Source organism: Mchenga conophoros, linkage group LG7 (genome assembly GCF_057382185.1).
Source record: "Mchenga conophoros isolate Kocher_MC1m ecotype Shallow Benthic linkage group LG7, M_conophoros_male_GT1.1, whole genome shotgun sequence".
Taxonomy (NCBI): Eukaryota; Metazoa; Chordata; class Actinopteri; order Cichliformes; family Cichlidae; genus Mchenga; species Mchenga conophoros.
Window position 1 is genome coordinate 56,609,673 of NC_140532.1, and position 25,074 is coordinate 56,634,746.

Consider the following 25,074-nt stretch of genomic DNA (forward strand, 5'->3'; position numbering starts at 1 on the left):
AATAAAATATTGATGGGCAAGAACACCAAAGAAAACAAAAGGCTGGATGGGAGATGAAAGAAGTGACTGAGTAATCAACTGATTAAACAAATTTTATCTTTTGAGTTGCTTTCCCAGTAATACTTTTTCTGGCTTTTGGACTTTATAGTGCAAATGAGCCCATTGAAATACTTTTTCAAAAAAAAAAAAATATTAAAGAAGCTCTTGCTTTAGATGTAGTGTTAACTTAAAAAACATTTTGTAGACAAAAATAGGACAATTCTTTAATTAATAGTAAAAATATTAGTTGATGCAAATCTGGACTTAATCATAACATGAAAATCCTGACTCTAAAGTTAAATGTTTAACCAATTAGGTAGATCGACATCTGGTCACCTACCAAATTGAAGGTAAGTGGTTCGATCGCATCTCCTCCTCTCTGCATGCCAAATATCCATAGACAAGGTGCATCCATGTGTGTAACTGTCAGAATGAAAAAAGCTCTGATGTGAATGAGAAAAGTTGTGTTAAGTGTTTTTGAGTAGAAAAGCGCTATATAAGAACCAGTCCATTTACCATTATTAAAAACATTTTGTACTGGGTTATGTGCGAACATTAACAGAAAATCAAAGCTCAGAATACATTCAAACTTGTTTCTTGTCATTTTATTCAGTTCGTGTTAATTAGTCTTCTCTTGCTTACTTGTGTACGAGGGATACGTTTGTTGGAGTGACACTCAAAGATTGGCGAACTTCTTTATAATGTCACTCATATTAGTTTCCTTCTTTGCCAGGCGAAATAGGTTTGCACGTAAGTTGTTGGACACGTTTGTTAAAATACATTGGTTTAACATTTGTAAGAGACATGCACAACCAACTTAAAGTATTTATAGAAACGTTTTGTTTTTTAATTCAGAGGGAAAAGGCTGACTTCCGCTCATGTTCTGTAATGTGACATGTGATTGTGAGGCGGGGCGTGCTGTTACCGAGCGAGAGACGAACCTGTCTAGGTGTGGTCAGGATGTTTTTATTGGAAGTCGCAGTTTCACTTGAGCTGTTTCAGCTGAGGACTCTTACAAAGTAGCAGGTTAGTGTATCGATTTGAAATTGTGGGACTATCAGCAGAGGCTTCTTTCATTTTAAAATAACGATCTAAAGATAAGTGTGTCGTTGGATACTCAAATCAATTATCCTATTAACCCTATTATCTCTTCTATGAAGCAAAATTGCTAGGAGGATTGTCATGCTAGCAATTGTAATCTTGGGTTTTTATCGCTGCATACTAGCACGGTTATGCTGTGGGGAATAAGTCTCTGAAAATGTCTTACAAATATCTTACTATGTAGGTGTTTGCAGCAGAGTAATTAATAGAGTCAATCATTGTAAATAAAAGAAATGTTCCACTTTTTAGTTGAAATGCTGCCTTTTTTTTTTCTTGGTGAATGTCATAATAAAGTCAGCAGATCCATGGACCTTAGGAAGACTTCAGTTATCACCATTTAACAATGATGATACTTAATAGCTATGACAACACTTATGAACCCTAAATGAGATCTGCTTTAACCATAAATATTCTTGTTTTTTACAGATCAGCACCAAGTGGATCAGAAGTTATGTCTTCCAGTCCCGTAGGAAGCCCTCCTCCTTACGAGGCAGATGATGACCAGTGAGTGTTTTTCGATTAATATTTCTACTGCTGATCATTTTGTATTGTAAGTGTTCATCAGAATGTTCAAGATGATAATATAGAGTATTTACGTTTTTCTTTCTGACTTTGTCATTTTTTTTAGTTTGTCTTTATTTTGGGTTGAAATCAGTTTTGTTAAGATTTTTGTTGTAGCTTTAATTTACCTTACATGCAAATAAAAAAGGTATATAATTAAAAATATTTACAAACTAATTAACTTTGACAAATCTTGGTAGAAATGTTGTTTATCTTATTAAATAATCACTATCACTATATATATGTGTGTATATATAATATATATATATCTCACCATAAACACTGTCTCTTTTGTCTCTCCCCCCTACACAGTAAAATCGTTCCGCAGCCTGCCTATTCTTACTACCCAGATGATGAGTTCCAGCATTTCTACCGCTTGACGTCTCCACCAGGCATCCTCAAAATCATGGCTGTCATTTGCACTTTTTTGTGCTTGCTTATATTTGCTTGCGTTGCCTCCACACTGGCTTATGACTCTCGGGGAGCATTGTCTGGTTTTGGAGGCATTGGTGGCTATGGTGGCGGCTATGGTGGCGGCTATGGTGGCGGATATGGTGGCGGCTATGGTGGCGGCTATAGCGGTGGCTTTGGCGGCGGCTATGGCGGTGGCTATGGATATGGAGGATATGGTTATAGTTATGTTGAACCACGTTCAGGCAAAGGGTTTATGATCGCCATGTCAGCCATTGTGTTCATCTTCGTACTCACGGTCTTCATCGTCATTGTATCCCGTCAAAGCCTATCAGAGAGCAGGAGGTTCTACCTGGCTGTGGTGATCATCTCTGCCATCCTAGCCCTGTTTATGCTTATAGCCACCATAGTATACTTGGTGGCAGTGAACCCATCGGCACAGTCATATGGAACACTTCAAGGCAACACCCTTACTGCATTGTGTGCTCCCTACCAACAACCGCAGTCCTCAGCACTATTTGTTAATGAATACCTTTACCGTTACTGTGTATTTGAGCCACAAGAGGTGAGGGCACAGATTTGATTTATGTCCATTTCTGTCTTTAACTTTTTTCTGTTTCTAATGTGGTGGTTTATTTCCCATTCCAGGCCATTGCCGTTGTGTTTGGCTTCCTGGTGACAGCAGCTCTGCTTATCATGCTGGTTTTTGCACTGAAGACGCGGCAGAAAATCCAAAATTTTGGCAAAAGCAACATTTTGTGGAAGAAAGTGAAAGTCATTGATGACTTGGCACCACCTCAGGATGTAGAGGCATGGGTGAGTGACAGCTTTATATGGGCTTTTGTAAAGATACATTTTCGCAAAAACATTTGTTATTGCAATGACATAAAAAAACAAAACAATTCATTTCCAATGACGTAAAAACAGCTATTTTTTTGACAAGGACAGCGCATTTGAAGCCTTTATTTCATTATTTTTCATTGAGTAATCAGTTCAATTTCTTAAGATCCATTGTTAGGCCTTTATGTTTAGTGTTAATTCCACCCAGCAGTCCAAAGCATTTAGTTTACAATGATTGTTTTGTGGTATCACATATGAACACATATGATAAATATGATAAAGGATTGGAGCATTTTTGCCATTTTCTGAGAAGAGAAGTTATAGCCCAGAACTGTCTTTGTGATCTGATGTCATGCAGCAGTAGAGGACTGGTAAAACCAGTTTGATGGTAGTCACTTGTTTATCAGCAGAGAAGGTGAAATGTGGACCAATGAGCTCTTTCTGTCTAGCACTGTATTTTTGGTTTCAAGGTGTGGCGTGCTCTCAGATAACAGTTTCAGTCTCACTCTGGCATGTCTTTAGTCACATGCTGGCATGTCATGAAGTAAGGAAGGAATTTACACAACATGAACCAGAGCTTATTATTGTTACTATGTTCAAGCATTAAAACAAAGGTATTTACATTTCACAATGAATGATGTAAAACGAGTTTCATTGGGGTTTAGCAATATATTCTAGTGAGTAGCAACGAGACAGTGAGTCATTTTGAAAGTCGTGATGATATTCACCACAGCCAAGTCCTTGCTGTACACTTCACTTTACAGTAGTGAACAGGAAAAGCAGGTTCTACTGGTACTTTGAATTGTATTTATTAAAAAAAAGAACGAAAGAAAGGAAAAAGTCATCAGTTAGCCCATGCGTAACTCCACATAAACAAGTTGATTCTTAGAAAGTATTTACTTTACTGGAGCTTATGGGAACCTGCCTGAAAGTGCTGAGGCAGTGTGAATGCAGCACACACAGTACATGTAGACAGTTAAAGTGTATCTCATTTGTGATATATAGTTTGATTTAGCTAACTAAAATGCATATCAAATGGTGAGAGAAAGTATCTGAAAGAAGAAAATGAATAGTTGGCTAAACTAAAGCTAGCTGGTGAATGGAAAAAGTGATGAGGTTTAATAGTTAATGATTTTGCTCAAACTTGCAAATGACCAGTGAGTTTTGGCTAGATGTTGGCACTGTAACCTTTACACATTCACTTGACAAATGAAAGGTTGCTGCTTTCCTGCCAGAGACACTAGTCCCCTTTGGGGTCACATGAGGAAAAGCATCTGGCGTAAATGTGCCAAATCAAGCATGAAAGTAGCTACTTACTGATGTGCAGTAAAAGTTTTGGATATGGGTTTTATATATTATTTAAAAATATGTTGCTAATTTGTTTACATTTTTGTGAAGGTGAACCATGTGTCTGCTGTGCCTGGAGAAGTTCCCATTTCAGACTACCCAGAAAAACTAAGGAGCTCGAGGAGTCATCTGGATGATGAAAGCACAAACTACGACAAACCACCATACAGCTACAGCCCTCAGTGAGTATGCGCCCTGATACAAGTGCAGGTGTTTATTTCTCAATCCTAATTCAACACTGAATCTCATTTTGTAAGACTGAGGACAGCACCCTAAGACCACTGAGATGTCACAGATACGCATCACAGTTTTCCTCCCAGAATCAGTACTGAAGTCTTGATTCTGGGAGTCTAATTATCCATGTGTTTGCAGCCATGCTAGCAGTCACTGCGGTTACTGCATATAACCGTAGAGTATATAAAAAATGGACATAATGTCTGGGTTTGAAAAGTGAAGCTAGTGAGGAAGAAAGCAGGAAACCTGCTTTCTTCATAACGGCCTGCAATTATGATTCCTCTGGTTCCAAAAGATTTCCAGTTGTGTAGACGTCTGTGGGGAAACTGGCCCTGCTCCTAGGTCACAGTGCTATCAGTACAATCTGTATGACATTGGTCTGCTGCAGTGTATTGCAGACTCAGCTTGAGCCTTGTTTATGCAACCTTGTTTTGCTCCTCGAAACTGATTGAAATTTTTTCTCATGACCCAGACCTAAGCAGAATGAGCTGATTATTATATTATTATACAGAATATGAAGAAAACATGTCAGTGCTGGCCTGGTATTGATGAGGTAACACACCAAGCTATAAGGAATTAGGAGGTTATTAAAGGTTGTCTCATACAGTATGAATTTGCAGGTTATTTATGGCGGTGTTTTACTTCCTCCTACATTAGTAGAAGTTTCCTGACACTCGTCTTACATTAAAATCTTCCATAGTCAAAATCTTCTATTAATGTACTAACCTTTGACATCGATTTTCTAAAGTAATTATTGTTATTATTGTCACACAGGCCTGTTGTCCAGGAACTGCCACTGCAAAGCAGGCCTCCCTACAGCAGTATCTCAGAAGTGGCAAGTTCAGCCGGATATTCCAGAACGAGACGACCAGGTCGGCCTCGCCACATAGACGGACAGGACTACGACACAGATTACAACTCGTCTGGAGACGAGCTGGATGACAACGACTTTGACAGGTAAGACATAAGTTTTAATCCTCATAACCAGACCGCTGGAACTGATCATCTTTGAAACATTATTACCCCTCAAGTCAAGTCTATCATATATCGGTCTTTTTTTCTTTTTTCTTTTAATTTTTTAAGAATGTTTTCACATATGAACTTCTAATATTATTATAATTATTTTCATTCTTTTCTCTTCTCTTTCTTCCCATTTCCTTCCTCCAGTGAATTTCCTCCAATTGCAAATGAGCAAGAGCGCAATGACTACAAGCGTGAATTTGACCACGACCATCAGGAGTACAAAGATCTGCAGGCAGAGCTTGATGCAATTAACCAGAGCCTTTCAGCAGTGGACAGAGAGCTGGATGAACTGGAGGAGGGAAGCCCACAGTACCTGGTGAGATTTTAAAATATTTCTAGTACTTCTGACCATAGCTGGACTGGCCATCGGGCATACCGGGCATTTGCCCGGTGGGCCGCTGGCAATTTTTTATTTTTATGGGCCGATGGATTTTTTTTTATTATTATTTTTTTAGGAAGGGTATATATAATGAAAGGTGTTGGATTGGCCAATTGGTCATGATCGACTCTGGGCTGGACCAATTACAGCCGAGGAGGCCGAATGCACCCGCCCCCTTGTTTAGCAATCACGTGATTTTTCGCGCATTGCAGGCCGGGAACTCGTGGCGAAACAGTCCAAGTACCGCATCAAATGCAAGCATTCGTAGCACCACAAAACGTTCATTCTCCGGTTCCAATGCCTTCTTGTTTTTTCTTTGCCGCACAAAAAAGGAATGTACAAAACAAAAGTAGAACAATGCCGGTCCGTACAAAGACAGACTCGACGAAAAGACAAAGAAAAGATACGAGGAAAAAATCAAAGGTGTGAAAGGGTTACCCTTACGAGCACACAGAGGGACAAAAGACGTCAGCGTGCTGCCCAACTTTCACCACGCTCATATTTATAATTATACGGTTCTTGGAGTGAGTGCATACACTCATGAAGTTTAGTAACTTCAGGTCACTGCAACAAGCCCAGGTACAGTTTACCGACGGATGGGTGCAGGACCTTGAAATGCACCGTGTAGAACGAAAGACCATCGTACGAACAAAGGTAAGTTTACCAGTCTCACAAATCGTCTTCATAAATACACATTCGTTAACAGTTTATTAATAGGACCTTTGAGCTCAACGGTAATTAATTAGTAGTGGAAATAATTTCTGGTTCATTACAGAAATGTAGCAGTGACAATAATACTGTATGCTGTAATCGTACTGGGCAATTAGTGATACAAAACAACTGTTTTATCCTGTGAATAAAAGTATGTTTTTGTCAATGTACCATGGTAATAACAGAAGCGAAACACAATATTGTGTCAGGACAATTTACTATTTATGCACAATAAACAAAGGAGCATAGCGCAACAATTTCTGTTCAGCGCCAGACTTGCTTGTAACCTATATCACCAATTATGTTAAGAAAAATGACGTATTAACTACTACAAAACTCTGACCTTTGTGGGAATGCTTGGAGCAGACTAACCTGTGAGCTGGAGTGTTCTGGGACGTTATATTTGGTATATCCAGACCATCCGTCGGCTCTTACTTCGGAAACATGGTTTAAAAAATTTCTCTTCAACGACGTAATCCGATAAAAAAAAACAAAAACGATCGGCTTCCCGTGGCTGTCATGCGACCGGCTATTGCAGTTAATAATACAACAGCTTCTTGCCATTTTTTGTGTTTCTTTTTATCGCTGTGTAACTGAGTTCAATTGAAAGCCTGCGTGCGCTAGTACCTCTTGCCACAAGTTCCCAGAATCCTTTGCGGTTTTACCCCTGAATGACGTCACATTTTCAATCTTTATCCTGGTGGGCCGGTCTCTAGTCAAAATGCCCGGGCCGACTTTTTGTCCCAGTCCAGCCTTGCTTCTGACATTGATAATCTGAAAACCCAAGTTGCTGATGGATAAATGTTGGATATTGGATGCGTGATGATGAAAAAGTGCTTTTTCACTAAATTAAAGCTTTTCTAAACAAAAAAGAAAAAGTAATAAATCAGTAATAAATTGACTGCTACTTATGTAGCACCATTTTTCTCAGTTTTTAGCACTCAAAGCATTTTCTACTGCAAGTTTCATTTACCCATGATGTCCATGGTGTTACACACACACACACACACACACACACACACACACACAGTCATGCAGTACTTTTATCTAAAATTCACACACTCGCACTCCGATAAATGCATCGGGTGCAAGTATTTTGTATCAGTATCAAGGATGCTTCAACACATGGAAGGAGAGACAAGAGGCCGAGCCTTCCAGTTGGTAGACGCCCGCTCTACCACCTGTCACCCAATCAATGAAAGTTAAATGTGAGACTTTAGTAATCTGACTAAACTTGAAATGTTTGTCTGCCCTTTCAACAGGATGCTTTGGATGAGTACAACAAGATAAAGAATATGAAAAAGGTATGTGGGGAATATTTAATCTATACTTGTCAGTTTTCATTTATTTTTTATCTATGTCCTGTCACTGTGATACATGTGACTGGACACTAATTTATCATGCTGGTGTCTTGTTAGAATCCATATCAGCTGTAGACACATTCTTGTAATAACTCAGCGCTGATGCATAGTAGGGCTGCCATGATTAGTCGACTGGTCACGATTACGTCAACTATCAAAATCGCGTCGTTTGAAGCTTTATAAGATCCCTAAAGACGCAGGAATAAGTAGTAGGATTTATGAGTGTAATAATGGACTGAAACAGAAGATGGCAGCACTGCGTGTACAAGGATGCCAGCTGTCGTTAAACTCCGAAGAAGCAGTGTCCAGTATCGTACCTGTGTCCAAATTCAGGAACCGCATCCTCCTGTGCCCGCATTAGTAGGCCAATTACGTTACAGCGACACGACGAAGACTGTCCAAATTTGAAGACTCTGACAAATGCCGCCGACAAATGCGTCCTTTATTTCCCTAGATTTGAAGGATGGGTCGGGCATATACTTCGTGGCCCAACCTATCCCAGAATTCATAGCGCGGCCCAGCTCAGTTTCCAACAATGGCAGCAGCTAGTTAGTTTTAATATTACTGTTATTATTCTTTCTGGGTCACAACATAAACTTTTAACATATTTTCAGGCGAGAATGTAGCTGTGTAAACTTCAAATATCTGCTCAGTTTATCAAGACACCACATATTTTCAAAAGCGCTCCGACGTTTTCGGAGACGTCTGTTACCCACCAGCTTGATAGCTAGCCGGGGTTCAAGGCTCACTTCAAGGCTCGGTGAGAACACCGGACTCCCGGCAAATCGTTTTCAAACCCACCACCGTCTTTCGCTACTCAGGTTAAACATGATATATAAGACACTTAGATAACTTAAAAATGTTATTGTTTGGCTTTTTTCAGTATTTTATTTGTTCCTGAGTAAATCGGTTTGGCTGAGATTAAAGTTATAGTTTTTAGACAGCTGAATAAACGTCAAGCAGACGACTGATTATCAGAAGTGTGAGATGCTTGTGAATATACTTCGGTGTCCTGTTATATTTTAGATAGCAAGGAGCAGACGGCTGAGTTTATTAAACTCCACCAAAACAATCTGAAATTTCATTAAAATGTAATAAACCATCATCTTGTCTTTATTTTTAGTTAGTACATACCTTAAACACTTAAAGCTGTAAGCTAATAATAGTTATATAATTGCAGATGCATGCTGGTGCAATAAGCTCTAAGTTTTACGTCCAATGGATGCATGATCTGATTAGTCGACTATTCACAAAAATAATCAGCGACTAGTTGACTATCAAAATAATCATTTGTGGCAGCCCTAATGGATAGCAGAAACGTTATAGACAAAATGGTGACTCTCTAAACTGACCATACGTGTGACTGTAAAAAGTTTTCTCTGGACAGATTGGTCATCTGTCCAGGGTGCACACTGCCTCTACCCTATGACAGCTGGAATAGGCCCCACCCCCACCTGCCCATACCCATCCTGAATTGGAAAAGAAAATAGTTGGATAGACGTAAGATATATAGGTGCCTTCTGCTGTATGTATAATTTACAAGCTTCACCTTTTTTATCCACAGTCTTCAGATTATCAGGTGAAGAAGCGCAGGTGTAAATATCTGAAGTCCAAACTGAACCATATCAAGAAGATGGTCAGTGATTACGACCGCAGGACCTGAAATAAAAATGTGTGAGGACTGTACGCCTGTCTGAGACTGGATCGAGTCACTCTGGGGTTAACGGCTGGATAAATCTACTGTGACTTACACTGAAAGAGATAAAACTGCCTAGCTGTTCATATTTTAGCAGAAAAAAACAACAACAACAAAAACCCCAAATTGTATTTCTGTCTTGTATTTTGTGCTACTGTTTGTATTGGTATAAGTAAGGACTTTCATAGATTATATTGTATGTGTTTATTTAGCCCCATTTGATCAGTCCTACTACGTGGCTATAGACTGTTGAGCACAAAATCACACACAATTCCAAGTTTGAATGTTTTTTGCTCACAGTAACTTGCTTTTACTGTCTCTGAAGTTTTAAGTCCATTCTACTTTTACACGATAAACAAAAACATGTAAATCTGTAGCAAACAATGTTTTTAGCAGTTTGTGGTAATAAGTGACCTTATGTGTTAAAGTCTGTTAATTGAAGACAGAATAGACATTTTGACTAAGCATGTTTAATGCATAATGATGTGTTTTTAACAGTGGTTTGTGGTACATTTTTAATATAATAAAATCATTTTTTTCCTTCCAATTCAGTGTCCTTTCCAGCTGACAGTTTTTTAACTGATGTTTAATTGAAACAAGCGTAACATTCAAAGTGGTTGATTTACCTGCAGGGAGCTATCAGCTAATTTGGCCTGTCACAGATACCTTACATAAACATATGTTACCTTACATTTGCCAATAAATATGTTTTGCATAATAAACCAAGCATAATATAAATAATGCTTAGTGCTGTTAGAAAATTGTAACATCACACAACCTATAAAACAGTGTGTCTCCAATTCTAATCTACAGGGTGGGCCATTTATATGGATACACCGTAATAAAATGGGAATGGTTGGTGATATTAAAGTCCTGTTTGTGGCACATTAGTATATGTGAGGGGGCAAACTCCTCAAGATGGGTGGTGACCATGGTGGCCATTTAGAAGTCGGCCATCTTGGATACAACTTTTGTTTTTTCAATAGGACGAGGGCCATGTGACACATCAAACATATTGGTAATGTCACAAGAAAAACAATGGTGTGCTTGGTTTCAACATAACTTTATTCTTTCATGAGTTATTTACAAGTTTCTCTTTGTTCACAGCCACTGACATGTCGAAGAGGTTAACACGTGAGGAGCGGATCGAAATTGTGTTAATATCTGGTGAACACAGTAACCGGGTCATTGCAGCAGATTACAATGCAAGACACCCTACGAGACCACCCATCTCCCATGCTACAGTTAGCAAACTGCTTGCTAAGTTTCGTGAAACTGGTTCAGTGTTAGATTTGTCAAAATGTGGACACAAGAAAACTGTCACTAATGAAGAAACATCAGTGGCTGTCCTAGCTTCATTCAGCAAGAGCCCACAGCGTAGCACTCGCCGCATGTCACTGGAGAGTGGCATAAGTTGAACATATTAGCAAAGATAGTGGGTCCATTCTTCATCAATGGAAACCTCAAGGCCACTTGATATTTGAAATTGCTACATGATGATGTGTTTCCCTCTTTATGCACTGAAGCTGCCACGTTCTCTGAGTTTTTCCAGCAAGATGGTGCACCACCACATTATGGGTGCCAGGTCCAAGCATTCCTAGATGAACAGTTTCCTGGAAAGTGGATTGGTCGCCGTGGGCCGGTTGAATGGCCCCCAAGGTCTCCCAATCTGACCCCAAGAGACTTTTATCTTTGGGGTCATCAGAAGGCAATTGTCTATGGTGTGAAGATATGAGATGTGCAGCACCTGAAACTACGGATACTGGATGCCTGTGCTGGGATTTCTCCTGCGGTGTTGCTATCAGTGTGTGAAGAGTGGGAGAAGAGGGTTGCATTGACAATCCAGCACAATGGGCAGCATTGAACACATTTTATAAGTGGTGAGAAACTTGAAATATGAGTAAATAACTCATGAAAGAATAAAGTTACGTTGAAACCAAGCACACCATTGTTTTTCTTGTGACATTACCAATAAGTTTGATGTGTCAAATGGCCCTCTTCCTATTGAAAAAACAAAAGTTGTATCCAAGATCCAAGATGGCCGACTTCTAAATGGCCACCACCAGAGATGGGCAGTAACGCTGTAATCTGATGACTTTTTTAAAGTAACGAGTAAAGTAAGGGATTACTATCGCAAAAACGGTAGATTACCGTTACTTTCCTGTAGGAATGCTGCGTTGCTTAGTTACTAAAACCGTGATTTTTTTGCGAGAATGTCTCATGACAGTGACGTAAGCGAGTGTGACGTTCGTGACAACAGCTATGTGCAGATCAACAATGGATAATATATCGAGTACGGGAGAGAGTATGAGCGTGCAGCGTTTAAAGTACTGACCTTACTTACTGAGTTTGATTCCATAAAAAGTGAGAAAAACATTAGTGTCCGTTGTGCGTGGGAAGAAAACTTCTTTTTACAGCGAAAAAAACCCCTAAACTTCCAAGCAAGCACCGAGTGCGCAACGACGTAATGGGAAATTCACAGAGAAACTCGTGGATTCTTCCACTGACCGCTGCCGCACACCTGCACCAGGGTAAACCTCCGCATACCCCACTCCTGCTTTACAGGTGAAAATAGAGCAAAAGGACCACTAGTCTTTGACTTTATTTATTTTCTGCTGTGTTTTACTTGCATCTATTTGAAAGAGTGAGTGTAAACACAAAAAATATTTTATTTTATGTGCTGGAATGTGCAGAAAATAGGTTTAAATGTTAAACTAATTTATTCAAGTCAGAGAATGGTGCATATAATTTAATATTTACTTGATGCATAAAGTAAAAAGATTAAAACTGATAAAAGTAAAAGTTAAAAAAAAGAGACTTTTCCATTTGATTACATTTTGTATGATGGATTATGCAGAAAAAGTAGAACTGGGCTGAAAGATCTATCGCTGTATCACCTATTCAGGTTGTAAATCGTTTTTAAAAAGTAACTAAGTAACTAAGTAATTAATTAATTTCGAAAATAAGTAATAAGTAAAGTAACGGGATTACTTTTTTGGGAAGTAATCAGTAATTAGTTACTGATTACTTGTTTCAAGTAACTTGACCAACACTGGTCACCACCCATCTTGAGGAGCTTGCCCCCTCACATATACTAATGTGCCACAAACAGGACTTTAATATCACCAACCATTCCCATTTTATTACGGTGTATCCATATAAATGGCTCAACCTGTATATAATGCACCATCTGCAGCACATGAACACATTGCAGCTGAGAAGAATGTTGGATCATTTCATTGGACTTTTTTGTGAAATGTAATGAAATAAAAGCGAAACTATAATCCCATCATTACCTGATTTAATTCGTACATAGATCTGGAATTATTTGAACAGTGACAGTTTTGATTCTGTACTTAACAACAAATATAAACTGAAACGATCCAGATTTTAGCTTTAAGAGGACGATCGAGCAGATTGTATTAACTGTTTGTTACAGCCATTTTTATACACAATACCCTAATTTCAAGAGTACAAATTAACTGCAACACTTTTTTAAAAGCCATTGGTGGACAATTGCAGGGTATTGTTTCGTTATTCTAATCAATTGCACAGTTGAACTCCAGAGTGTTTATTCTGGAGTTCAGTTTGCATTTTGAATCCATTTCTTTTAACACACGACATGAGCTACTGCGGCAAACCTAACAGGCAATCCTTAAACCTAAAACAAGAAAATAGCAAATCATTAGCATAGAACACAGAGAATGAAGAAAACAACTGATCTTCCAAATTCTGCAGGATCTACAGGATCATTTCCATAGTATAAAAGAATGTTTCTAAACACCCTGAAAAGGAAGGTCAACGTATTATAACCTTACTTCTACCCAAAAAGACATTATGGGAGAAAATGTAGAGGGTTAACAACAAGGTACAAATTGGACATGAGCTATTCTAAAAAAAAAAAGAAAAAGGAAAAAGCATACTAAATCATTCAATTTAGTGTGCTTGTTTTTAGTATTCAATAGTACTGTACTGGAATCATTCAATTCCAATTGAGCCCCTGAATGTAAGGACTGTGTCTAAAAATGACTTCAATTACTCAAGATTTAACATAGTTGTTTTCTTTAACAGCCCAAATTAAAATTACAGTACATCTAGAAAGTATTCACAGTGCTTCACTTGGTCCACAGTTTGTCATGTTACAGCCTTATTCCAAAAATGCATTTTAGTTTTTTAGTTTTTTAGTTTTTTTTTTTACAAGAATGATCTGAAAAGAAAACTATGGAGAAGGACTGTGTCACTGTGCTGTCTGAAGGATACCACATTATCTGCCAAAGATTGTGCAATGTTATGGTATGTGCTAACATACACATGCCACAACACTGCATTGACTATACTCTGCTTAGATTCAGCCAAATGCAGCAAAACACATTTGCCAGCACTTTACGGTGCAAATACAATGCAACCCAAAGCATTACAGTAAAATCAACCTAAGAATTCCTCATGATAAAGAAATGGTATATTCTGCAGTGGCCATGCCAGTCACTTCAACTCAACTGAAAGGGAGCATGCTTTTCAGAGCACTTTGCTCTCTGACTGCAGGCTTACTTGTTCCTAGAGTATTTAAAAGTAGAATGGGAGGCAGAACCTTCAGTTTCAGGCCCCTCTTATGTGGAAACAGCTTCCAGTTTGTATTCAGGAGACAGACACTATCTCTACTTTTAAGATTAGGCTTAAAATTTTCCTTTTTGCTAAAGCATATAGTTAGGGCTGGATCTGGTGGCCCTGAATCCTCTTTTAGTTACACTTTTGGTGCAGGCTGCTCAGGATTCCCATGATGCATTGAGTATTTACTCTTCAGTCACCTTTCTCAGTCGCTATGTGTTAAATAGACCTCTCTGCATTGAATCATATGTGTTATTAATCTCTGGCTCTCTACCACAGCATGTCTTTTATCCTGTCTTTTGGTCGCAGCAGATGGCCACCCCTCCCTGAGCCTGGTTCTGCCAGAGGTTTCTTCCTGTTAAAGAGAGTTTTCCCTTTCCACTATTGCCAAGTGCTTGCTCACACGGGGTCATATGATTGTTGGGTTTTACTCTGTATGTATTATTGTAGGGTCTACCTTACAATATATAAAGCGCCTTGAGGCTGTATAAATAAAATTGAATTGAAATAAATTGAATAAAAAACAATACTGATATTTAAAAATACATTTATTTGTCTGATTACTTTAGACCCTCTGAAAATGGTACTGTGTATAAAAGTTGGTGTAATTACTAAACTGTTAATGTAATATTTTTGTTACACCTTTTCAATGAAAGCTGAAAGTTTTGTTAGCACATTTCTGCACATAAAGATTTTAAAGCTGCATTAACTCAGCTCTTGAGTGTAGTTTAGCATTTCATTCGATTTTGAACTCACATACTCTTATCGATGTCTTGTGGAAAGAAGTTCTGGTGTGTAATGGCCTACAGCAATAAAAAGATGATTTGCAAAGATAACAAGTAATTAAATTAAGAGAGTGGAATGTCCGGCATTTTTTTCTTTCAGCTGTTGGTGAAAGAAAAAGCTAAACCAAAAAGAACTGAATATTAAACTTAAAATTGTTAAGTAACCAGAGGCATGCCTGCAAATTAAAGCTAACATTTCTTTAACTCCCCTGGATATACTTTCTACTAACTTTCTTCCACCAGAACAATTTATTAAAGTCAAACAAGCAGGTTTTTAGCTGGACTTTCTGTCATCCGAGTGACCAAAATGTCTAAATATAATTTGAGAGAAGATCTATATTTAAGAACTGCACACTAAAGCTATTTGACAAGACAGCACACCAAAGCACAGAAAAATCTATAGTTTATATGTTGTTAAATCCATGAATGTCTGAGGATCCAATAATTTTGCATACACTCTTTGGTTTTCCTCAATTAATATGCACACACCATGGCTCACAGGAGAACAGAATTCACGTCGGAACACGCTTGCACTTTTCTTGCATCCTGGCTAGATTTCAAGCTGTGGCCTTGAACTGTTCAGTCTGCATTGAGTGTCTTCTTAGAAGCATCCGCCTAGTAAGCTCTTTCCGGGGCCCAGGAGGAGCAGAGGGAAAAAATTGCTTTTGGCCAGACTCTTTCTCAGAAAAACTACTTCCATTGCTGAGGTTACAAACATTAAGGATGGGGGTGTTAGTAAGAGGTGGGAGAGATCTTGGTCTGGCCTGTGAGTTAAGATCCAGCAAGAAGGCACCAGAACCTCTGCGCTCATATCCAGAAAGGATTCTCTGACTCGTTCCTGACACCAACTCCCTGGAACCCATTGTGCTAGAGGAATGCAAAGGCGCCAGCCTCTTGCCATCTGTCAGGTCTCTAGCTTTCTGCTCTTCAGGGACATTTTGAATGTTTACAGCTATTTGTGGGTCAGAGTTGTATATGTCTGCACCTAGCTTGCGTCTTTGAATGACATTATGAAGGCTTGATGAAGCCATGCAAGGTTGCAGTTGTGTTACAAGAATTTTACCAGTGGAAAGCGAGGAGGGGACTGAATCTGTACCAAGGTTTTCAGAATGCAGATTAGGATGGGAGGCAGAGTGAGATGAAATGAGACCTGGTAGTGGTATCTTTTGTCCAACTTGTTTGGCACTATCATTTTTTCCATCTCTTGCTTTTTCATTACTTGCTTCACACCATTTGTAGCTGTCAGAGTTTTGGCTGTTATCCTCATCCAGTCTAGGAACTCTGAATGAGAAGTTATCAGTCCGACTTAAATCCTGGGCTTTTTCTGAGACTGAAGCTTCAAGAGGTTGCTGGGTGAGCAGAGATGCTGGGATCTTCAGCCAGGGTTCAGAATTCAGCCTCAGTAGAGGCTGCTGCAGTCCATTTAGAGGTGCTTGGCAAAGCCCGCGAAATCTTGACGGGGAGCACGGATGGGAGCTTATGCCACAGATCTGTGCTTCTTTAAAAGAAAAGACTGGTTTTGGAGGGCACAAGGTAGAGGAGGTGCACTGGGGAGATGTGATGAGCTGGATTTCAGATGGAGATGCAGGAGCTGGTAATGTCATTTTTTCTGCCTGGTCAAGAGGACGAAGGGGAGGCATGCTGAGGTACTGCTTGGTTTGCAGTTTACCACATGGGAATTTGTCAGTTGTTATGATGATCACCTCCTTTCCCTTGTCTTTGCATGCATCAAGCAACAAGTTCAGCACCTTTAGGTCTCCAGTCATGACTGCGTAAACCAATGCTGATGTCCCAGACTGATCCTCCAGACTGATGTCTGCCCCACTGGCCAAAAGCAGAGAGACCACCTCTGGGCCAGCCTGCTCCCGGCAGGCATGCATCAGTGCAGATCGACCTTCTTTGTCCTGGATGTTGGGGTCTGCTCCCTTCTCTAGAAGAAACTGTATCAGCTTGACTCGACTGGCACTCTGGGCATCAACATGCTGGGTACGGCAGGCCACCATCAGTGGGGTCTGGCCTTGGCTGTCACTCTCATTGATGTAGGCTCCCCCTTCCAGGAGCAGTCGTGTGAGCCGCAGGCGACGGAGAAACACTGCTTTTAGTAGTGGATTACCTGAATCTATGGTTACACCAGGATTACAGCCTTCTGCCTCCATGCTTCTTGGTCACAGATGGTGATTTTGAAGATGTAGAAAGACAGATTTCTGTGGAAAATAACAAAACTATTTAAGGTTCTGTAGAAGAAGAGCAGTTGCTTGCCATGATGACGATATCAGCAGGAAACCTGTCGAAAAACAGTAGCAACCCACACATACAACTCTAGAAATCTTCCTTAATTCTATACCAATATGATTCTTGTTTAGTTACGTCAAGGTGCAAAAGGACACAGTTAGAGCTTAGATAAGTGTCATGGTGTGGGTTAAAATTCCAGTCTTCGGGCTGTTGTTAGAAAAGTTGAAAAAAAAGAAAGTGCCAGGTGTCGCATGGCGACACCTGTCGCATATTATATGTATGTGCTAATGTATTTGTTATCTTTAGTCTTACTTTACAATTTGCTTTTTAATTAATTAACTTTTAATTTAATCTACTCTGTTTATAAGTGATAATTTCAAATGAATTGCATATATTACAGTTTCTTTACCAAAGTGTGAAACAAATAGTCAGGAAAAGCAAGAAACTGATAATTGTCATCTTCATTTTCAGCAGTTCTATGTCTGCAGCACAAGCAGAGCCAGCCTCTTTCTATCCGCCTTTGTGCTGTTTGTCCTTGCCTTTTTCTATCAGGCGAGAAAAGGCTGCAGTTAACAACGTCTCAGACAGTAACACATTTTCTTCAGTTAGTCACAGAAACCAAAACACTACAATGAAAAACATTCCTAGACTGTTTTTTTGGTAATTCTTCTGCTTTTTGTATGTAAAGTAGCAACAGTGGGTTGTCGTGGTTCGGATTTTTGAGGAAGAGACATACGACTGAAAGTCCATAGTGAGTCAACACAAATGATTTTATTAAAGCACATATATGTGGTGAAGATGGGCTCTGCAAAACATCTGCCTCGATCTCCTGCCTGACAACAGGTGGGTGTGATATTTACAGTGGGGCAAAAAAGTATTTAGTCAGCCACCGATTGTGCAAGTTCCCCCACTTAAAATGATGACAGAGGTCAGTAATTTGCACCAGAGGTACACTTCAACTGTGAGAGACAGAATGTGAAAAAAAAATCCATGAATCCACATGGTAGGATTTGTAAAGAATTTATTCGTAAATCAGGGTGGAAAATAAGTATTTGGTCACCTCAAACAAGGAAAATCTCTGGCTCTCACAGACCTGTAACGTCTTCTGTAAGAAGCTTTTCTGTCCCCCACTCGTTACCTGTATGAATGGCACCTGTTTGAACTCATCATCTGTTTAAAAGACACCTGTCCACAGCCTCAAACAGTCAGACTCCAAACTCCGCCATGGCCAAGACCAAAGAGCTTGCGAAGGACACCAGGAAAAGTATTGTAGACCTGCACCAGACTGGGAAGAGTGAATCTACAATAGGCAAGCAGCTTGGTGTGAAAAAATCAACTGTGGGAGCAATCATCAGAAAATGGAAGACATACAAGACCACTGATAATCTCCCCCGATCTGGGGCTCCACGCAAGATCTCATCCCGTGGGGTCAAAATGATCATGAGAACGGTGAGCAAAGATCCCAGAACCACACGGGGGGACCTGGTGAATGACCTGCAGAGAGCTGGGACCAAAGTAACAAAGGTCACCATCAGTAACACACTACAACGGCAGGGAATCAAATCCCGCAGTGCCAGACGTGTTCCGCTGCTGAAGCCAGTGCATGTCCAGGCCCGTCTGAAGTTTGCCAGAGAGCACATGGATGATACAGCAGAGGATTGGGAGAATGTCATGTGGTCAGATGAAACCAAAGTAGAACTTTTTGGTATAAACTCAACTCGTCGTGTTTGGAGGAAGACGAATACTGAGTTGCATCCCAAGAACACCATACCTACTGTGAAGCATGGGGGTGGAAACATCATGCTATGGGGCTGTTTTTCTGCCAAGGGGACAGGACAACTGATCTGTGTTAAGGACAGAATGAATGGGGCCATGTATCGTGAGATTTTAAGCCAAAACCTCCTTCCATCAGTGAGAACATGACAATGATCCAAAACACACCGCCCGGGCAACAAAGGAGTGGCTCCGTAAGAAGCATTTGAAAGTCCTGGAGTGGCCTAGCCAGTCTCCAGACCTCAACCCCATAGAAAATCTGTGGCGGGAGTTGAAAGTCCGTGTTGCTCGGCGACAGCCCCAAAACATCACTGCTCTCGAGAAGATCTGCATGGAGGAATGGGCCAAAATACCAGCTACTGTGTGTGCAAACCTGGTAAAGACCTATAGTAAACGTTTGACCTCTGTTATTGCCAACAAAGGTTATGTTACAAAGTATTGAGTTGTATTTTTGTTATTGACCAAATACTTATTTTCCACCCTGATTTACGAATAAATTCTTTACAAATCCTACCATGTGGATTCATGGATTTTTTTTTTCACATTCTGTCTCTCACAGTTGAAGTGTACCTCTGGTGCAAATTACTGACCTCTGTCATCATTTTAGGTGGGGGAACTTGCACAATCGGTGGCTGACTAAATACTTTTTTGCCCCACTGTATACTTATGATGACCAGTAACTCGCGTCACCGCAGATGAAAAACAACATGCATGTTCAGTAATTCTATGTCAGGAGATAGTCTAAAACATAACAGTTCCTTTCTCAGTTCCTCTACCGCCTCCCAGATGCATCCTGTTATTACACTTTTCTGGACTTGCACAACATTTGCAATCAGTTTACCCAGACAGACTATGTGTCTGTGTTGTTAACCTAAGTGCATGACCTCCCTCTACGTCATCTGTTACCAGGCAAACTCCAATGCAGCAAGCTGCTGAATGCACACAGGCAATATGTGAAAGATTATTATGTGCTTATGCTAACACCTGAAATACAGACTTTAACATAACATCACCAGTTTCAATAAATGTGTCAATGAAATGACAATAATGATAAATCACAAATGATGCAACAGTAATAATAAGGATTAGGAATAGTAACATAGATTATGAACGTAAAATAATATTTCATTCCGACAGGGCGTTTATGTGGGACATACAGATACCTGCTTTACCAGTCATATTAGAGCTGTGATGACAGTGAAAATACACACACACACACACACACACACACACACACACACACACACACACACACACACACACACACACACACACACACACACATATATATCTCAGGAAAACATTACTGCTGTTGTCTAATTTTTCTGGATTTGAACTACAGAATATAGTTATTGCGGTTTTGCATGAGAAAACAGACATCAGCTGTGCTGGGTGGGAATCACAGATGTTGTGCCACTTATGCATATAATGAACCTTACTTCTTGATTGCATTACCATTCATATGAGCAGGCAACATGTTTTCATCTTGCAACTGATGTCAGAAGTAAAGTCTGTCTGCTGGCAGCTATTACCCATCAGAAAAACACACCACCTACACCATGTTTGACAGATGAGGTGTAGGTGGTGTGCATTCAGTTATCCTGTTCCGTATTTGGTCAAAACCTCTTTGCTGGTGCCCAGGTCAATCACTTGGTTACTGAACTACAGGGAGTGCAGAATTATTAGGTAAGTTGTATTTTTGAGGAATAATATTATTATTGAACAACAACCAAGTTCTCAATGAACCCAAAAAACTCATTAATATCAAAGCTGAATGTTTTTGGAAGTAGTTTTTAGTTTGTTTTTAGTTTTAGCTATTTTAGGGGGATATCTGTGTGTGCAGGTGACTATTACTGTGCATAATTATTAGGCAACTTAACAAAAAACAAATATATACCCATTTCAATTATTTATTTTTACCAGTGAAACCAATTCCACATTCACAAATATACATTTCTGACATTCAAAAACAAAACAAAAACAAATCAGTGACCAATATAGCCACCTTTCTTTGCAAGGACACTCAAAAGCCTGCCATCCATGGATTCTGTCAGTGTTTTGATCTGTTCACCATCAACACTGCGTGCAGCAGCAACCACAGCCTCCCAGACACTGTTCAGAGAGGTGTACTGTTTTCCCTCCTTGTAAATCTCACATTTGATGATGGACCACAGATTCTCAATGGGGTTCAGATCAGGTGAACAAGGTGGCCATGTCATTAGTTTTTCTTCTTTTATACCCTTTCTTGCCAGCCACGCTGTGGAGTACTTGGACGCGTGTGATGGAGCATTGTCCTGCATGAAAATCATGTTTTTCTTGAAGGATGCAGACTTCTTCCTGTACCACTGCTTGAAGAAGGTGTCTTCCAGAAACTGGCAGTAGGACTGGGAGTTGAGCTTGACTCCATCCTCAACCCGAAAAGGCCCCACAAGCTCATCTTTGATGATACCAGCCCAAACCAGTACTCCACCTCCACCTTGCTGGCGTCTGAGTCAGACTGGAGCTCTCTGCCCTTTACCAATCCAGCCACGGGCCCATCCATCTGGCCCATCAAGACTCACTCTCATTTCATCAGTCCATAAAACCTTAGAAAAACCAGTCTTGAGATATTTGCCTTTGGCATTGATTAGAGGGGTTGACTCAATTTGTTTTAACATGTTTCAATTAATTTTAGTTTTTTAGTTATTTATTTTATCTTATCTCATTTTAATTTTCTTTACTTATGCTATTAGCATGTACAGCACTTTGTGAACTCTGGTTTTATGTTAAAGTGCTTTATAAATAAAGGTGGTATGGTATTTCTTGGCCCAGTCTTGATGTTTCAGCTTGTGTGTCTTGTTCAGTGGTGGTCGTCTTTCAGCCTTTCTTACCTTGGCCATGTCTCTGAGTATTGCACACCTTGTGCTTTTGGGCACTCCAGTGATGTTGCAGCTCTGAAATATGGCCAAACTGGTGGCAAGTGGCATCTTGGTAGCTGCACGCTTGACTTTTCTCAGTTCATGGGCAGTTATTTGGCGCCTTGGTTTTTGCAATTTTGCAATTTTGAGACTGCTGCATCCCTCTGCAAGATATCTCACTATTTTTGACTTTTCTGAGCCTGTCAAGTCCTTCTTTTGACCCATTTTGCCAAAGGAAAGGACGTTGCCTAATAATTATGCACACCTGATATAGGGTGTTGATGTCATTAGACCACACCCCTTCTCATTACAGAGATGCACATCACCTAATATGCTTAATTGGTAGTAGGCTTTCGAGCCTATACAGCTTGGAGTAAGAGAACATGCATGAAGAGGATGATGTGGACAAAATACTCATTTGCCTAATAATTCTGCACTCCCTGTATACATGCATCTCTTGGGTTCTGGCCTTTGGCATTTGTGTCTTCATAACCTTTTCAGCCACATTATTACAGTATTAGCAGAGGAGTTCGAGCAGTATCTCACAAGCCCAGATGTGACACTGACATATATAATTTATAGTGTGCACATTATAAATGTGGATCTCTAAGGTAGCATGAAACTAGCATACAACAGATTTGGGATAACAATTTGGGATGACAATCTACAATGTAGCTTAAAATCTTCACTCTACCCTTATGCTGTCCTTATTTTCCCTTCAAATGCTTACTAACTGCAGTGCAAACATTACACCTTTTGTCTTCCTCTCTGCAGATCTCTAACAGTTCTGCACATTGAATATCAAAAAAATCCACCTCACCTAAACAGTATTAGCTCAACATTCATCCTGTGGAAGACCACTGTGTGTGTGTTTGTGTGTGTAGATATATGTTTACTGCAAGTGTGTTGTTCATGGTGAGGATCCTAGAGCCATATAATTACAATGCTATCTTTGTTACTTCAAAGATTAACATCTTTTGTGCATTAAATTCCATTCAGAGTTATTAACTGGTTGTAAGATAAGCAAAATAATAAAATTAAGTTGCGAAGTTGAAGAATCGCTACTGTGTATCTGTGTGACTCACCAGCCTCCAGTCAGTTAAGATTAGTCCTCTCCTGCAGACATTCACTCTCCTGTTGCAGAGCTGCGACTGGCGTGATGCTGGAAGGATTGTGTCACAATAACTGAGAGGAGAAAGAAACTGCAGCAACCAAGGTTTTCCAGAATGAGTCTGCTTCTCAGACAAAATGTGTTATGAGCGCGAGTGATACAGACTTGATTTCAGGGAGGTCTAAGAAATGGTTAATCCATCGCTACAGCAGCAGCAGCAGCAGTTGCAGAGAGAGAGAAAACAAGGAAGGTTGACAAAGATGAACGCACAAGGTGAAGCACTATAGCAACAACATGTTCTTTCATCAAAGGGGGTCTGATTCAGCAAAGGCTTATTAATTGTGAAATTAGCCACAAAGGACTTTTTTTTTTTTAACTTATGTGCAGAAAGGAAACTGCATTTTCTCCACCTTATCAATGATATCTCCATGACAACCATCAAGAAGGCTGAATGACGGCACACATTGTAATTGTGCTGGAGGAACTGTTCTTTGTCTGTATGAATGTGTGTGGGGGGAGAGTGTGTACACACCTCTGTGAGAACCAGATTCTTTGCATGTACCTTATTTTTTGTAATATGAATGCTTGAATGTGAAGGCTTGTAACAGGGACTCAAGAAAGACAAGGATTACTTACAATTTATTCACCATAAAAAGACTTGTAGATCTTAACAAATAATTATCCTATAATTATCCTATTATTATTTTAAGTCTGATGTGTTTCCCATTAATGCAAGTAATGTGGCTCTATAGATCATATTTACTTTGTGTTGTCCAGCCCAGCTGGACCAAATGTTCAGTTTTCCATATAGTATGTAAAAGCTGTCTGTGGTTGTGTATGTTTTATATCTATTTTACTGTGATCCACCCAGTAGGAAAATATGCTCAGCAGGAAGCTGTCAGTAGCCTCATAACAGTTTTCAAAAGCTTCAGTTTCTCTTGTGGCTACCTTAGGCTGGCTCCAGAAGTCTCATAGTAAAATGTTAAAGCTAAATTAACTAATTAAAAGCTTTAAATGCAGATAGAAAAAAATTGTTTTAGTGTCAGTGAATAGTTCCCTCATTTAAAACTAATTTACAAATTATAAATTGGTTTTATAACATACTTTCTTTCTTCCGTTCTTTCTTTTAGTTTAGTTTTTAAGGCCTAAAGTTACAACTGCAACAGACCCAGTGCCGCTACTGCCAAATATAGTCACTTCTGGCTCCAAAAAATACCATGAAGGTGGCCAGAATGAGTTTGAGGCTTCAAAATGTGAAGTTCAAAAACCATCAGGTGATATCACTGTGGCCACGTCCATCTTACATATACAGTCTATGCACACTTAAACAAATCAGCAAGTGCAGATAAATATGCCATTTCAAGGTGACTGGGTTGGATCATCCTTAATTCACTCACTGGCTACTTTTAATCAAAAACAATAGTTTTAAATGGTTCAATAAAAGATCATGCCAGAGATGGGGAAACAATTAACAGGTTATAATGAAATGAATGGCCATAAATAAATGCAAAACCATTAGAGCACAGTATTTATAAAAACTGCCATGCTTCTGACTTTTTTATATTCTTTGCACATTCTGCTAAGGCTGTTTGTAACCCAGCTGTTACAGTAATTGTCCAAACAATGGTACATGGTTTTTATCACTTTGCTGTAGCCATAGAAACAAGTGTGAGGTCACCTCTGAAGTCTGAGCTAGAAGTGATGTCACTTCCGAGTTGAGCAAAGAAAACAGGGTTTTGCTGCTTACAGCAACAGTGTAGAGCAATTCATGGATTACTCGGAATAGGTATTTTTTCCTCTACCTTTCTTTTTTAATTCTATTGTTATTTAGCAAGCCACACCCACACACTAGTGACAGTATCCATTGCAAGTTTTACTTATATTTGCAAGCCCAGTCTTATATCTTAGATTGTTAGGTAGGCTGTAAAGGGGTATTCCAGTTTGAAATCCCAAGTGGGAACTCGGAAA

The 25,074-nt window shown here is 39.6% G+C and overlaps 2 protein-coding genes across 2 annotated transcripts; one reads left to right on the forward strand and one right to left on the reverse strand.

The window, feature by feature from the left end:
- Positions 1 to 917: 917 nt before the first annotated feature.
- On the forward strand, positions 918 to 10,250 carry oclna (occludin a). Its single transcript, XM_085280366.1, has 9 exons — positions 918 to 1,065; positions 1,567 to 1,644; positions 2,014 to 2,677; positions 2,761 to 2,928; positions 4,351 to 4,481; positions 5,308 to 5,490; positions 5,701 to 5,872; positions 7,909 to 7,950; positions 9,572 to 10,250. The coding sequence occupies exons 2-9, from the start codon at positions 1,592 to 1,594 to the stop codon at positions 9,668 to 9,670; spliced, it is 1,512 nt and encodes a 503-aa protein (XP_085136492.1). The 5' UTR covers positions 918 to 1,065; positions 1,567 to 1,591; the 3' UTR covers positions 9,671 to 10,250.
- Positions 10,251 to 11,691: 1,441 nt separating this feature from the next.
- On the reverse strand, positions 11,692 to 23,566 carry ankrd34ba (ankyrin repeat domain 34Ba). Its single transcript, XM_085280365.1, has 2 exons — positions 23,081 to 23,566; positions 11,692 to 17,297 (listed from the first exon to the last, which is right to left on the reverse strand). The coding sequence occupies exon 2, from the start codon at positions 17,247 to 17,249 to the stop codon at positions 15,651 to 15,653; it is 1,599 nt and encodes a 532-aa protein (XP_085136491.1). The 5' UTR covers positions 17,250 to 17,297; positions 23,081 to 23,566; the 3' UTR covers positions 11,692 to 15,650.
- Positions 23,567 to 25,074: the final 1,508 nt, after the last annotated feature.

Coding starts and splice junctions, on each gene's coding strand:
- oclna (XM_085280366.1), top strand. CDS start 1,592: ATGTCTTCCAGTCCCGTAGGAAGCCCTCCTCCTTACGAGGCAGATGAT. Junction 1,645..2,013: donor TACGAGGCAGATGATGACCA/GTGAGTGTTTTT, acceptor CCCCCTACACAG/TAAAATCGTTCCGCAGCCTG. Junction 5,873..7,908: donor AGGGAAGCCCACAGTACCTG/GTGAGATTTTAA, acceptor CCCTTTCAACAG/GATGCTTTGGATGAGTACAA.
- ankrd34ba (XM_085280365.1), bottom strand. CDS start 17,249: ATGGAGGCAGAAGGCTGTAATCCTGGTGTAACCATAGATTCAGGTAAT.